Source organism: Chionomys nivalis, chromosome 11 (genome assembly GCF_950005125.1).
Source record: "Chionomys nivalis chromosome 11, mChiNiv1.1, whole genome shotgun sequence".
NCBI classification, from domain to species: Eukaryota; Metazoa; Chordata; class Mammalia; order Rodentia; family Cricetidae; genus Chionomys; species Chionomys nivalis.
In genome coordinates, this window is record NC_080096.1 from 8,404,083 (window position 1) to 8,417,044 (window position 12,962).

Below are 12,962 nucleotides of genomic sequence, written 5' to 3' on the forward strand. Positions count from 1 at the left end.
AGCTTTTGAAACCTCAAAACCCACCTCCAGTGACACACCTCCTCCAACAAAGCCACACCTCCTGATCCTTCCCAAACAGGTCCACCAACTAGGGGCCAAGCATTCAAACATGTGAGCCTGTGGCGCTATTCTCGTTCAAGCCACCACACCTTGACTGTTGTCATTTTTGTTTCCTGTCTCCTTAATGCTTGCGGGTTTGATCTGGTGAAAGTCAAGTTGATTTCCATTGCTTTAACTCCTTCAGGGAAAATGGGTACAAGCCCTGAGCACTGAGAGAAGCAAGCCGGTGGTTCAGCACTCTCCTGGCTAGGGGAAGCCTGGCCTCCTCTGCTTTGCTGTGCCTTTGACTGGCTAGATCTTACCCAGTCTATGGGGCCCTTTGTTGGCTCTGAGTCCCGCTCGGCTGTCTTGTCTGTGTCTCCCCTGCATACCATCCAGCTACAACAAGATGCCCCATCCCAGGGACCCACAGTCTCCCACTCAGCTTGGCTCCCTGCCTGGCTTCCTCACATTCCCCTCCCGTGCACAGCAGGCCCTACAGACAGCTAGGCAGTGGGATCTGCCCTCGTGCGACTCACAGCTCCCCTGCGTGAACGTGAACTGCTTCTGTGGGTAGAAAGAGAACAGTCACAGATATGAGGACCTGCTGTGTGCTGTCTCTGACTCACTGCCTTCTCCCAGTGACCTGAGGGGGGAGACATCTTTCCCTAAAGCAGAGACAGAAGCAGGGCACTGCCGTAGGTCATAAGCTCTTTGGAGCAGAGCTGATGTTGGTCTACCGATTGACTCTAACCTGTGATAGATCAGGCCATGTGCATCCCCGGATGCCATTTGTAGATGATGATGTGGCACCACCGTGTCAGTAGCTGGGGCGTCCCTGCTTAGGTTTAGAACTAAAAAGCCTGTTCTCTCCATATCCAGGGGCAGGGCGGGGGCAGGTGCAGACTGTCGTATATGCATTCTGATCGCCCAGTATGTGGGTTAACACCACACCCCAAAGATCCTCAGATCTTCTGGATGTAGGGTCCTTGGGAGGAGGAGCTATCATGATGACAGAGCTGGAAAGAGACCTTGGGGCGGGGCCTGGCCAGGGAAGATGAGTGTGAAGGGATCACCAGAAAAGAGCATCTGACAGATTGAAGGGAACGGAACTGGCTCAGGACACCACAGGAACAAGTTTTCAGCACAAAGGAGATTTATTTGCCCTAGAGGGACAGAAGATGGGGATAAGGGACAAAGACAGAGATAGAGGATGAGGGAGAAGGGGAAAGTGAACAAGGGAAAAAGGACAGAGTGTTTGTCTTGGAGGGGGACAAAGAACCGCCTCTGGATAGAGAGGAGACAGATGTGGCTCACAGGCAAATGGCAGCTTATAAAGGTAAAAGGGGAAGCCCTCTGCTACGATGAGGTGTTTCATTTTAATGGGCTTGTTAATTAGGTGAGCCAAAGGGGGCTTTTGATTGCTGCACTTCAATACCTTGGTAGCTGGATATTGGTAGTCAGACTCAGGATGAGGAAGTGGCCAGATAAGGGAATAGGTTTAGGAATGTAATTTAAGGGTTTTTAGCAAGAGAGAACGAGGGGGGGAAGCGGGGGGGGGGAGAAGGTCAAAGTCTGCCAGAACCATGTTTGCCATGCTCGGGCTGGCTAGAGTCCCTTCTGAGATGCAGGGGGCAGGAGTGTGCCAGAGACAGCATCCTCTGACGAGTGACAGGGCTGCTGTTTCCCGGGACCTGACCCTTATCTGCTCCTTGCCTTCCCACTTCCAGGAACAGCACCACAAGCTTGAGGTAGAGAAGTTCCTGGAAGAGCACGGCAGTGAGTACCAGTCCGTGAAGCTAGTGGGTCCTGAGATGCGCATGGCCAGTGCCGACGCCAGGAACATGGGCGCGTGAGTCAGGCATAGAAGTCTCTTCATGGATGGTGGTGGCGGAAGGGCCATGGCATTGGGAGCAGCAGGATGGATATTCAGAAGGCTCTGTGGTCTTCAACAAAGTTCTGTTCCTGTCAGGGTTCCAGGGCTTTCCTGTGAAGGGGGGTTTAGGAAGCAAATTAGGGAAAGGAGAAGACTGGAGGGCTAGAAGTAGATCAGGGCTGACCGAGACATTAGAAATACGATAACTTCAGTACTCAGGATGCAGAGACAGGTGGATCTCTTGAGTTTGAGGCCAGTCTGGCCTACAGAGCAAGTTCCAGGGCTACACAGAGGGAAACCTTATCTCAAAAAACAAACAAAAAACCACGGCTCTCCAGAGGCCAACCACCAGACTTGCGGGAGGATAGATCCGACTCAGAGTCATCCTCTGACCTCCGCGTGCATGCTGTGGTGTGCTCACACGCTAATAATAAACAATAAATAAATAAACCAGTCCCAAAACAAAGGCACAAGAAGCCATGTCTAGGGATGGGGATGGAGCTCAGTTGGTAGAGCCCAGCACGCGTGGCGAAACTGTGTTTGGTCCTCAGCTCCACATAAACTGACCCTTGTGATACACACCTGAAATCTCAGACCAGAGGATCAGGAGTTCAAGTCATCCCTCAGTTACATAGCTGGCTTAAGGCCAGCTTGGGCTACATGGCTATATGGCTGTTTCAAAAAATAAAACTTCCTCTGTCTTGCCGGGCAGAGGTGGTGCACACCTTTAATACCAGCGCTGGCAAGGCAGAGGCAGGTGGATCTCTGAATTTGAGTCCAGCCTGGGCTGCAGAGTGAGTCCAGGACAGCCAGGGTTACACAGAGAAACTCCGTCTTGAAAACCAAAAAATGAACAAACAAAAAAGAATTCCTCTGCCTTAATCTGTGGCTGGCAAACATCCCTAAAATAACTGGATAGCTCTCGCTCTGCCAGTCAGCCAGGTGGGCTCCATCGCCCTTGCTCAGTTGTCTGCCCTTGTAACATAAAGATGGCCACTCATGTATAATGAATGAGTGAGATTGTGTTCCAGAAAGATTTTATTTCGGGACACTGAAGTTGGACTTCCTCACAGGAAAGCATAATTTTCTTTTGATGTTTTTTTCCCCTTTCCTAGTCATTTAAGAACAGAGGACAATTCTTAGCTTCTGTGTGGAACAAAACTGGCAGCGGAGAGCTTCAGGTCAGGGACTGTCGTTTTCTGATTAGTTGAACAAAGGGGACTTTTTTTGTTCTTGTTTTCCGAGACAGGGTTTCTCTTTATATCTTTGGCTGTCCTGGAACTCACTTTGTAGACCAGGCTGGATTTGAATTCACAGAGATGTGCCTGCCTCTGCCACATGAGTGCTGAGATTAAAGGCATGCACCATCATGCCTGGCACAAAAGGGACATTTTTAGGAGGTTTTTGGCATTTTGAGGCAGGGTCCCATGTAGCCCATTCTGGCCTTGAGCTCACTGTGTATACAAAGCTGGCCTTCAGATTCTCCTGTCCCAGTGCTGAGAGACAGGTGTGTACTTCATACCCAGCTGCATGCTTTTAAAAATTATTATTATTATATTATTATTATTTGGGGTGAGCATACAAGAAAGGGTTTCTCAGTGTAGCCCTGGCTGCCCTGGAACACACTCTGTAGACCAGGTTGGCCTCATATTCAGAGATTTCCTGCTTCTGCCTCCCGAGTGCTGGAATTAAAGGTGTGCACCACCACCACCCAGCTTATTATTTGTGGGGTGCTATCAATAAACCCAGGACCTCATCTGTGCCAGCAAGTGCTCTGCCACTGATGAATTCCCCCAGCTTCCTCGGTACTAGTTGCCCAGCTGCTCTCAAGACAGGCAGGGTTGGTTGAGCCCCATCTGGTGGGTTGTGCTTCCCCCAGATCAAACCTTTGCTATGGCCAAGTGGTTGATCTGAGAGCTAAGAAGCCTGGGGTTTGGGTATTGAAATTGTGGGAGACCTTTGAGGTCCCAGGCTATGCCTGAGTTTGCATGAGTTCTAAGGTCTTTGCCAAACTATAATGACAGATGTGGTATCTTCTGGGGAAGCTCTGGGACCAGCCTGAGATGTCGTGTTGACCTCTCCCTTCCTCTCCCTTTTCCTCTTATAGAGACCTGTGCCGCCAGGACCAGACCTGCACCTACTACTTCAGCGTGGATGCTGATGTGGCCCTGACTGAGCCGGACACCCTACGGCTCCTGATTGAGCAAAACAAGTAAGACTGTGGGTGGACCCCGGAACAAAGTGGAAGACCCTTGGCTTTCTTCCCCTCTTCCTGGGCCTCCCAACCTGACAACTCCAAGGCCGATAGAATAGCCCCTTCCTGAGTCTGTCCCTAGCATAGGAGGGATGAGGTTTCTGATGAGCCTGGCTTGCCCTGCCCCAGTGACAAGTCTAGAGATCCCAGCATACAAATCCCAGGTTGCTGGGCCCCTCCCTTTCGCATCCTTAGTATGGTCTGTCCCCCACTCAGGAATGTCCTCGCGCCACTCATGACCCGCCATGGGAGGCTCTGGTCTAATTTCTGGGGGGCACTAAGTGCAGATGGCTACTACGCCCGCTCTGAGGACTACGTGGACATTGTGCAGGGGCGGCGTGTGTGAGTACCCGTTACCTTCGTCTCTTCTTCTGGGTTTGTGGTGCCTCCCCCTGCATTCCTGTTCCGGTTACCCTCAAGTCGCTACTGAACCTCAAGCAAAGAGGACCAGAGTCAGACACACAGAAGAAGTCCTAAATGTTGTGGTGGGCTCCCATGCCCAGGGTGGGAAGAGGAGATGAGCACTGTTGAGTTTAGGATTTGACTCAGGAGTAGAAAGTTCACAAGGCCCTGGGTTTAGTTCCCAGCACTGAAACAAAACAAAACGAAAAAGACAGATTAGAACTGGCAAGATGGCTCAGTGAGTAAGGCACCTGTTGCCAAGTTTGACAACCTGAGTTTGGTCCCTGAGACACACATGGTGGAAGAAGAGAACCAGCTCCCAAAAGTTGTCCTCTGATCTCCTCTCATGTCCTGTGACTCAAACATGCATACGCACATACACACATACACACACCCAAGCACATGCATGTATGCAAAATAAAATAAAAACAGAAAAGTCCACATTAGCACCCTCAGATGAACGTCCCTCCCCCTGCCCTTCCCCCACCCAACGCTCGCACCTACTGTACCACGATACCATTTGTGACTTCAAGTTCAATAGACTTGAACTTCCCACCCTTCTGCCTCAGTCTCCCAAGTTCTGGGATTATAGATGTGTGTGTCCACACCAGGTTATTTATATTTTTGATAGAACCTTTTCTTCCGGGCTCCAGGCTCCCAGGCTGTGAGCCTTCCTGCTAGACTGTGAGCCTGTCATTTCCTCTCCTGCAGCGGTGTCTGGAACGTGCCTTACATCTCAAACGTCTACCTGATCAAGGGCAGTACCCTGCGGGCCGAACTGAAGCACGCAGACCTGTTCCACTACAGCAAGCTGGATGCCGACATGAGCTTTTGTGCCAACGTCCGGCAGCAGGTCAGTGGGGCTCTTGGGAGGTCCTGGTGCCAGGGGTGTGTTTTCCAGCCTTGACCAGCACACTGGGCTAGCTTGTCACCGTAGGCCCAGGAGCTTCTGAGGGGCCAGCAGGGCCCTCTGGGTACTGGGTGTGAGGCCGTTCCTCAAGTCTGCAGAGACCAGGGACTGGTTGTTGAACTGGTTGTGTCTCTTTTGTTTGTTTTGTTGATGTTTCAAGATAGAACCTTTAGCCTTCCATCGACCTGAGCTCCTGATCCTCCTGCCTCAGTCTCCCAAATTCTGGGATTATAGATGTGTGCCGCTGTATCCAGTTTATATATAATTTTGATACAGCCTAAAGGAGACTGAGAAGTTGGTCCAAGAGACTGTCACATCATTTTCATCTTTTTGATGTGTGTATTTTTGTTGTTGTTGTTGTTTTGTTTTGTTTTGTTTTTTGATTTTCAAGACAGGATTTCCCCGTGTAGCCTTGTCTGTCCTGGAACTCACTCTGTAGACCAGGCTGGCCTCAAACTCAGAGATCCGCCTGCCTCTGCCTCCCTAGTGCTGGGATTAAAGGCGTGCACCACCACCTGGCTTTGTATATTATTTTGAAATAGGATCATACTGGTTTTGAACTCCTGATCCTCCTGCTTCTGCTCCCTAAGTGCTAGGATAATAAGCGTGTGTCGTGACACCTGGTTCCCACGGTAGATTTATTTTCTAATGTTGGGATCAAACTAAGTGTCTCACTTGGTAATGTGGACCTTTTTCCCTTTGTGTGTGTGTACATATGCGCACGTACACACGTGTGTGCACATATGTTCTGCCTGCATGCCTGAAGGTCAGAAGAGGGTACAAAATCTCATTACAGATGGTTGTGAGCCACCATGTGGTTGCTGGGAATTGAACTCAGACCTCTGGAAGAACAGTCAGTGTTCTTAACCTCTGAGCCATCTCTCCAGCCCCGGGCTGTCAGGCTTTTATCCACTGAACCATCTCGCCAGGCCTGATGCATTTGTTCTAATGTGACAGCCTGCTTAGGTTTTTCCCTGTGACCGACATGTCAGGATCACAGCCCTTGGCAGTGCTCTTGCCCTGCAGTCTTGAGGCTGTGGGTTCAATCCCCAGTGCTGCAAACAAGAAAGGACAAACGAATCCTTTTCTTTTATATTCAGTCCTTCAGGAAGCCTTCCCTGATTGCCTGGGGGGCAGGGCTGTACTGGGTGCTGGGTCTTGAACCTCATAAGCTTGAATCTGGTGGTGGAGCGCTCACTGCCCCTCCCTGGGGTGTGCAGAAGGCTTTTCCAGCTGTCTGCTCTCCGTAGGAGGTGTTCATGTTCCTGACCAACCGCCATACCTTTGGCCATCTGCTGTCCCTGGATAACTACCAGACCACCCACCTGCATAATGATCTCTGGGAGGTTTTCAGCAACCCTGAGGTGAGACTTGGGTGGGTGGAACTTGGGCTGGAAGTCAGAGAGACTCCATTTCACTAATCATGTGGCCAGAGACCACTGTATGACCTGTTTTCCACAAGTCCCCCGCTCATCTCCAGGTCTCTAGTATAGAGGGAACCTTAGACACAGCGCCATCTAGTGGAGCAGAGAGCTGTGACTTATTTGAGCCTTTTTAACCTTTGGACCTCACTTATCTGGTTTCTAACATTGATCTTCCCTGGCTTGGCATACCCCTGAGGCTGGATCAATGATCAGAGGAAGCAGCAGTTGTGACAGCGTGTGACAGTATACCTAAATGCCGGGGTTTGTCACTCACACGGGCATTTGTGCACGCCTCTACACAGACACATCCAGACCCACAAATGTACATATCGGTGCAAATGTGAGATCCTATACGTCCAGACCTCACTCCCACACCCAGCAGGCACCGGTGATAACCTGCCTGCCTTTCTTGAGTTCGTACCTACTCAGGTTTTGAGGGCCCTGAAGGCTGAAGACTGCCCGGGAATGTCCCATGCGTAAGGTGGCCAGAGCTGACTCAGGCCAGGCGTGGGACCCCGTTCCTTATTACATTCTCCATTCTCCACAGGATTGGAAAGAGAAGTACATCCATGAGAATTACACCAAGGCTCTGGCGGGGAAGCTGGTGGAGACAGTAAGGGGCTCACATTGCATGCTTGCTGCTGTGGGAGTACACGGGGTGGAGCTTGAATGGGGGCGAAGAGGGAAGAGGGGCACCTTTCAGTCTGCCGCCCCAGCAATGCTTGGGATGGGTTGGCCTCTTTCCCCAGCAGCACTTTGCAGCTGAGGTCTGTAGATGCTTTGACAAGAAGGACGGAACTGCTGGGTATGGTGGTCTAGGCCTGTGATAGCAGAATTCAGGAGATGGAGGCAGGATCAGGCGCTCAAGGAAGAGGAGGAGGGACCAGCCCCAAATCTGCCTCTGAGCCAAGAATGAGGGATGGGGGCTCCGTCCTCTCATGTCCTCGTCTCTGCCCAAGGTGTACATTCTCCCATGCTGATGGTAGCTGTGGCTGTTACCTTGTCTGGAAAGTCTCGTCTGATCTCCCTCGATCGGTCTAACCAGCACCCACCCAGCCCTGACTCCTTGGGGACACTCAGAGCATCCCTGAGGCTCAGGGAGTGGGCTGCGGGAGACTGACCAGGAACTCCATAGGGGATCCCACAGTTTGAGGAGGACATGGTGCTGTCAATCTGGACGCCTGTGATGGAGTCTCCTCTCTTTCTAGCCTTGTCCGGATGTCTACTGGTTCCCCATCTTCACGGAGGCGGCCTGTGATGAGCTGGTGGAGGAGATGGAGCACTATGGCCAGTGGTCCCTGGGTGATAACAAGGTAGTGCCATGGACACCTGGGAGGCTGTGCCTTCACCCAGGATGCCCTTCTGGGCTCTTCTCCTGGTTACCTAGCCGGTCTGCCCAGGACTCTTTACTTTCAGGGTGCAAGCAGGCAAGAATACACACGATTTAGAAACTGGGAGTGTTGGTCCCCAAGGAAACAGTGCCAGTTGTGTGGCCTTGAGCTGCCTTAAAGTGAGGTTCAGGGTTTTCGTTTCCTGCCTTGTTATTTGTAATGCTTCAGCTTCCTGCCCCAGGCAGGCATGTGAAATGGGGAGAAATGAGCCAACAGGGGATGAAGGGCACTGGGTACCAGGTCCAAGTTCATTAGACACCTGATGCAAGTGGCACGGGGAGCATTTGTTCTCAGGAGTCCCTGGCCTACAGGACTTGGGAACTTTCGCCATTGCCTTTAAAGATGCATGAGTTCCTAGATCCATGCTTCCAATTGACTGATCTCTGACCCTACTGTGTGTCTCCAGTTGGCTGATCCCTGACCCTACTGTGTGTCTCCAATTGACTGATCTCTGACCCTACTGTGTGTCTCCAGTTGGCTGATCTCTGACCCTACTGTGTGTCTCCAATTGACTGATCTCTGACCCTACTGTGTGTCTCCAGTTGGCTGATCTCTGACCCTACTGTGTGTCTCCAATTGACTGATCTCTGACCCTACTGTGTGTCTCCAGTTGGCTGATCTCTGACCCTACTGTGTATCACCAATTGACTGATCTCTGACTCTACTGTATGCTTCCAATTGACTGATCTCTGACCCTACTGTGTGCCTCTTAATGACTGATCTCTGACCCTACTGTGCTTCTGGTTACTTGCCTAACCTAGGTATTTTGGTGTTTGGGCAAACAGGCACAGTCCATGGACCCCAGAGCTTCAGTGAATGGTCCCCATCTCCCATCCTGTTCTCTCTACCTACACCCCCATACCCTCTCCCCCTCCAGTTTCTATGCCATTTCTAAGAGACTTAAAACACCGTGTAGTTCAATCTGCCTAGTGTTGCAAGATTCTGGGTTCAGTTCTCAGCACCAAGACAAAACCCCCAACCACCCATTCATTATCTCTTGGTTTCTGAGGGTCAGGATCCAGGTGTGCCTTATCCAGTTCTTTGCCGGGGGCCTCACAAACCTGCAGACTAGGGGTCTGCTGGAGCTGTTTTATCTCTGGATTGGCTTCTCATTATCAGCATGCCAGTTCCCTAAAGCTGGAGACCTTGGAACCGCTGGGTTCTCCAAGGCCAGCAGGCACAATGACCTGTCTGCCCAAGAGTCTCCTTTAAAAGGCTCACGGTTTAGATCTGACCAACCAGGATGACCTCCCTGTTGATTAACCCAAAGTCAACAGATTGGGACTTTAATAGCATATGCAACCCCACCCCACCCCGCTTTGCCATATAATGTCCCATTCTGTGCCAAGGTCAAGGGGAAGAAATGAGTCAGAGCCAGATCCTGGGAGTCCAGGTGCCATCTTGGGTTCACTCTCCGTGGTCACTTCCAGGACAACCGTATCCAGGGTGGCTATGAAAATGTCCCCACTATCGACATCCACATGAACCAGATCACCTTCGAGCGGGAGTGGCACAAGTTCCTGGTGGAGTACATCGCGCCCATGACAGAGAAACTCTACCCTGGCTACTACACCAGGGTGGGTATGCCTGGGGGGGGAGCAGCAGGATGGGGGATGGTGGGCACAGTTCCAGCCTTAGGGAGAGGCTAGACGTTTGCTCCCCAGGGAAGAGTAATATCTCCACACCATTAGGTGAGGTATGGAAGGGGATGTGGTGTGTGTGTGGGGACCCTCAGCCTGGTCCCTCCCTCCCTCCTTCCCTCCCTCCCTCCCTCCCTCCCTCCCTCCCTCCCTCCCTCTCTCCCTCTCTCCATCCACTCTTCCTGAGACTCTTACATACCAGCTGCTCTTGCGGGCACTGGAGGACTGGTATTAAGTAGCCCTACGTTCTGAGAGCGAACAGCGTAGCAGATTGCATGGACACTCATTGCACCCATTCTGCCTCTCCCTGGTCCTCCACAGCCTCTCTTGACTGATGCAGGTTTTCCTGTCCCCTGCCCTGTCACAGGCCCAGTTTGACCTAGCCTTCGTTGTCCGCTATAAGCCCGATGAGCAGCCTTCCTTGATGCCTCACCACGATGCCTCTACCTTCACTGTCAACATAGCCCTGAACAGGGTAGGGGAAGATTATGAGGTAAGCCAGGACCTCGGGGCTCAGAGGCAGGCAGAGGGAGGGACCAGGTGAGCAGAGAGTCCAGGGGCTGAGAGGAAAATGGGGCCAGGTATGTGGGGAGGAAGAGTGGGATCATGGCACAGCTCGGCAGGAGCCGGAGCACAAACTCCAGAGGGTCTGGGATGGTTCTGCACCCAGCCTTCTTCCTCAGTTACCCCTGTGTCCTGCAACAGGTCTCTTGACTTCTGTTTCCTTCTGTTTTCATATGAGGTGTGAGAACAAGAGCCCAGGTCATGGGCTTATAAGAAACCCCGATAAATACTCAATGAGTGACAGCAATTGGTCAGGGAGTCTGGGGTTCTCTTTATGCGAAGGAAGAAGGCTTCTTTAGGGGGTGTGGGGACTGTTAGCCTTGGCGTGGGGCACAAACCTGTGTGGCTGGAAGAAAGCTGTGGAAACCAAGAAGGCATTGAGATCGGGAAAGGCCATTCTGAGGGCCTCAGCTAGGCTTCTGCATAGGGCCAGTTCGTGAGCTAGCTTAGTCCTCTGTCCATTCCTTATGCAATTAAAAAACAAAAGTCTTGCAAGAGGGTCTTACTCTGTAGCTTTGGCTGGACTCAAACTCGCAGAGATCTGCCTGACTCTGCCTCCTCTGTGCTGGTTAAAGGTGTGTACTGTCAGGCCCAGCTACAACCGTGCTTTTAGTTCTTTTGGACTTGGCCCTGGACGGGGCGCTGTGAAGGACACTCATGAATACAGCTGTGTTGGGACAGGAGCTGTGGTTCTGTGCATAGAGTGATTGCCTGCCTTGTGCAAATCTCTGGGTTCACCCCCAAACTGCAGGAAACCAGACGTGGCGGTCACACCTGTTGTCTCAGCACTTAGGAGATGGAGGCAGTAAAATCGGAATTCAAGGGTGTTCTCAGCTACAAAGCAAATTTGAGGTCAGCCTGGGCTACATCAAACTCTATCTTCAAAACCAAAACAGCTGTCCTTACAGGGAGCTCACCAGAGGTGACCAATCAGACAGTTTATAGCTAACTGGGAGCCTTTATTTCAGCTGGCTGGGACTACACAGTGTTGTGGTAACCCCAAGTGTCCAGAACATGGCTGTGGTTTGGTTTGGTTTGATTTGGTTTTTTTTTTTTTGAGATAGGGTTTCCCAGTGTAGCCCTGGCTGTCCTGGCACCAACTCTGTAGACCAGGTCTGCCTTAAACTCAGAGATCCACCTATCTCTGCCTTCCATGTGCCACCATGCCCAGTATGAGAACTTGGTTGTTTTTGGTTTGTTTGTTTTTAAGGCTTCAGAAGGCACATCCTGCCACCTCACGTGGCAGCTGCAGGGAGCTTCACACACTAAGCAGTTTGAGAGTTGGGTCATTTTCCATGGGATTCTCCAAAGGGATCACATTCTAGTTAAACCTGGAATGACCTCAGCGAGAATACAAGATGGAGGAATGTTATGCCCAAGTTTCTGGTTCCCAAATGAATTCACAGAGCTGGATTTCCAATGCAAATTACATGAGGGTTTTTTAATAATATTCATATTCATACTCGAGTGTGGACTCTACCTCCACCACGACAACGCAATGGGTGAGGGAAGTGCAGCCCCGAACCCGGCGAGCGGGGAGCTTTTAAAGGGGAAACGCTGTAGTCGTAGTCAGGGGAGTTGGAGTCCTGTTGTCTTGGGATTGGGTGAGGATAAAGGTAGTTTCTGAACCCATTGGTCAGTTTTGGGGTGTGAAAACCCTTACAATTAATAATTGACAAGATAGCCGGGCGGTGATGGCGCACGCCTTTAATCCCAGCACTCAGGAGGCAGAGGCAGGCGGATCTCTGTGAGTTCGAGACCAGCCTGGTCTACAAGAGCTAGTTCCAGGACAGGCTCCAAAACCACAGAGAAACCCTGTCTCGAAAAACCGAAAAAAAAAAAAAAAATAATAATTGACAAGATATCTTCAAGGACAGGATGCCTCCTGGGAACATCTGGACCTCGTTAAATTTTATGACCCTGCTCCCTATCTTCTTAATTGGCCATTTTTAGGGTATCTGTTCAGATTTCTGCTATGGCAGCGCATTTCTGGAGCTGAGATCTGCTCTCCCCCCAGCTCATTATATGGCTTAAGATGAAGCCCCTCCTTTAAAATGGAGTTTGCAAGGTCAGGTCCTCACAGAATCTCGGCATTAGTTTGCTCTGTCACACTGGTTTTCAGACACTGGCCAGTGGGACATTATGTGTGGTGTAGCAGCACTTGGGAGGCGGTGGCAGGAGGATCTATACAGCCTGGTCTGTATCGTGAGCTCCAGGACAGCCAGGCCCATGTAGAGAGACCTCGTCTTCTAGCAAGACAAACCAAACAAGTTAACAGTGAAGCAATATAGCCCTGAGCCATGAGTTCTCAACCAGGGCCAGTTTTGACCCCTGGGGAACATTAGCAATGCCTGAAGACATTTTGAAGTGTCAGACCCTGAGGTTGTTACTGATGTCAAGTATGACTAGAAGCCGGATTACCCAGGACAGTCAAGGACAACAAGGCATCTGTAGTTCTAGGA

General features: G+C 51.1%; 1 protein-coding gene across 1 annotated transcript in view; it reads left to right on the forward strand.

The window, feature by feature from the left end:
- The window catches only part of Plod1 (procollagen-lysine,2-oxoglutarate 5-dioxygenase 1), a 28,955-nt gene that overhangs the window by 14,651 nt on the left and 1,342 nt on the right, over positions 1 to 12,962 (forward strand). Inside the window, exons 10-18 of the mRNA XM_057784036.1 lie at positions 1,770 to 1,891; positions 4,023 to 4,127; positions 4,386 to 4,511; positions 5,283 to 5,424; positions 6,732 to 6,845; positions 7,453 to 7,518; positions 8,114 to 8,218; positions 9,727 to 9,873; positions 10,304 to 10,429. Coding sequence (XP_057640019.1) covers positions 1,770 to 1,891; positions 4,023 to 4,127; positions 4,386 to 4,511; positions 5,283 to 5,424; positions 6,732 to 6,845; positions 7,453 to 7,518; positions 8,114 to 8,218; positions 9,727 to 9,873; positions 10,304 to 10,429 — 1,053 coding nt within the window. The remainder of the gene's footprint in view (positions 1 to 1,769; positions 1,892 to 4,022; positions 4,128 to 4,385; positions 4,512 to 5,282; positions 5,425 to 6,731; positions 6,846 to 7,452; positions 7,519 to 8,113; positions 8,219 to 9,726; positions 9,874 to 10,303; positions 10,430 to 12,962) is intronic.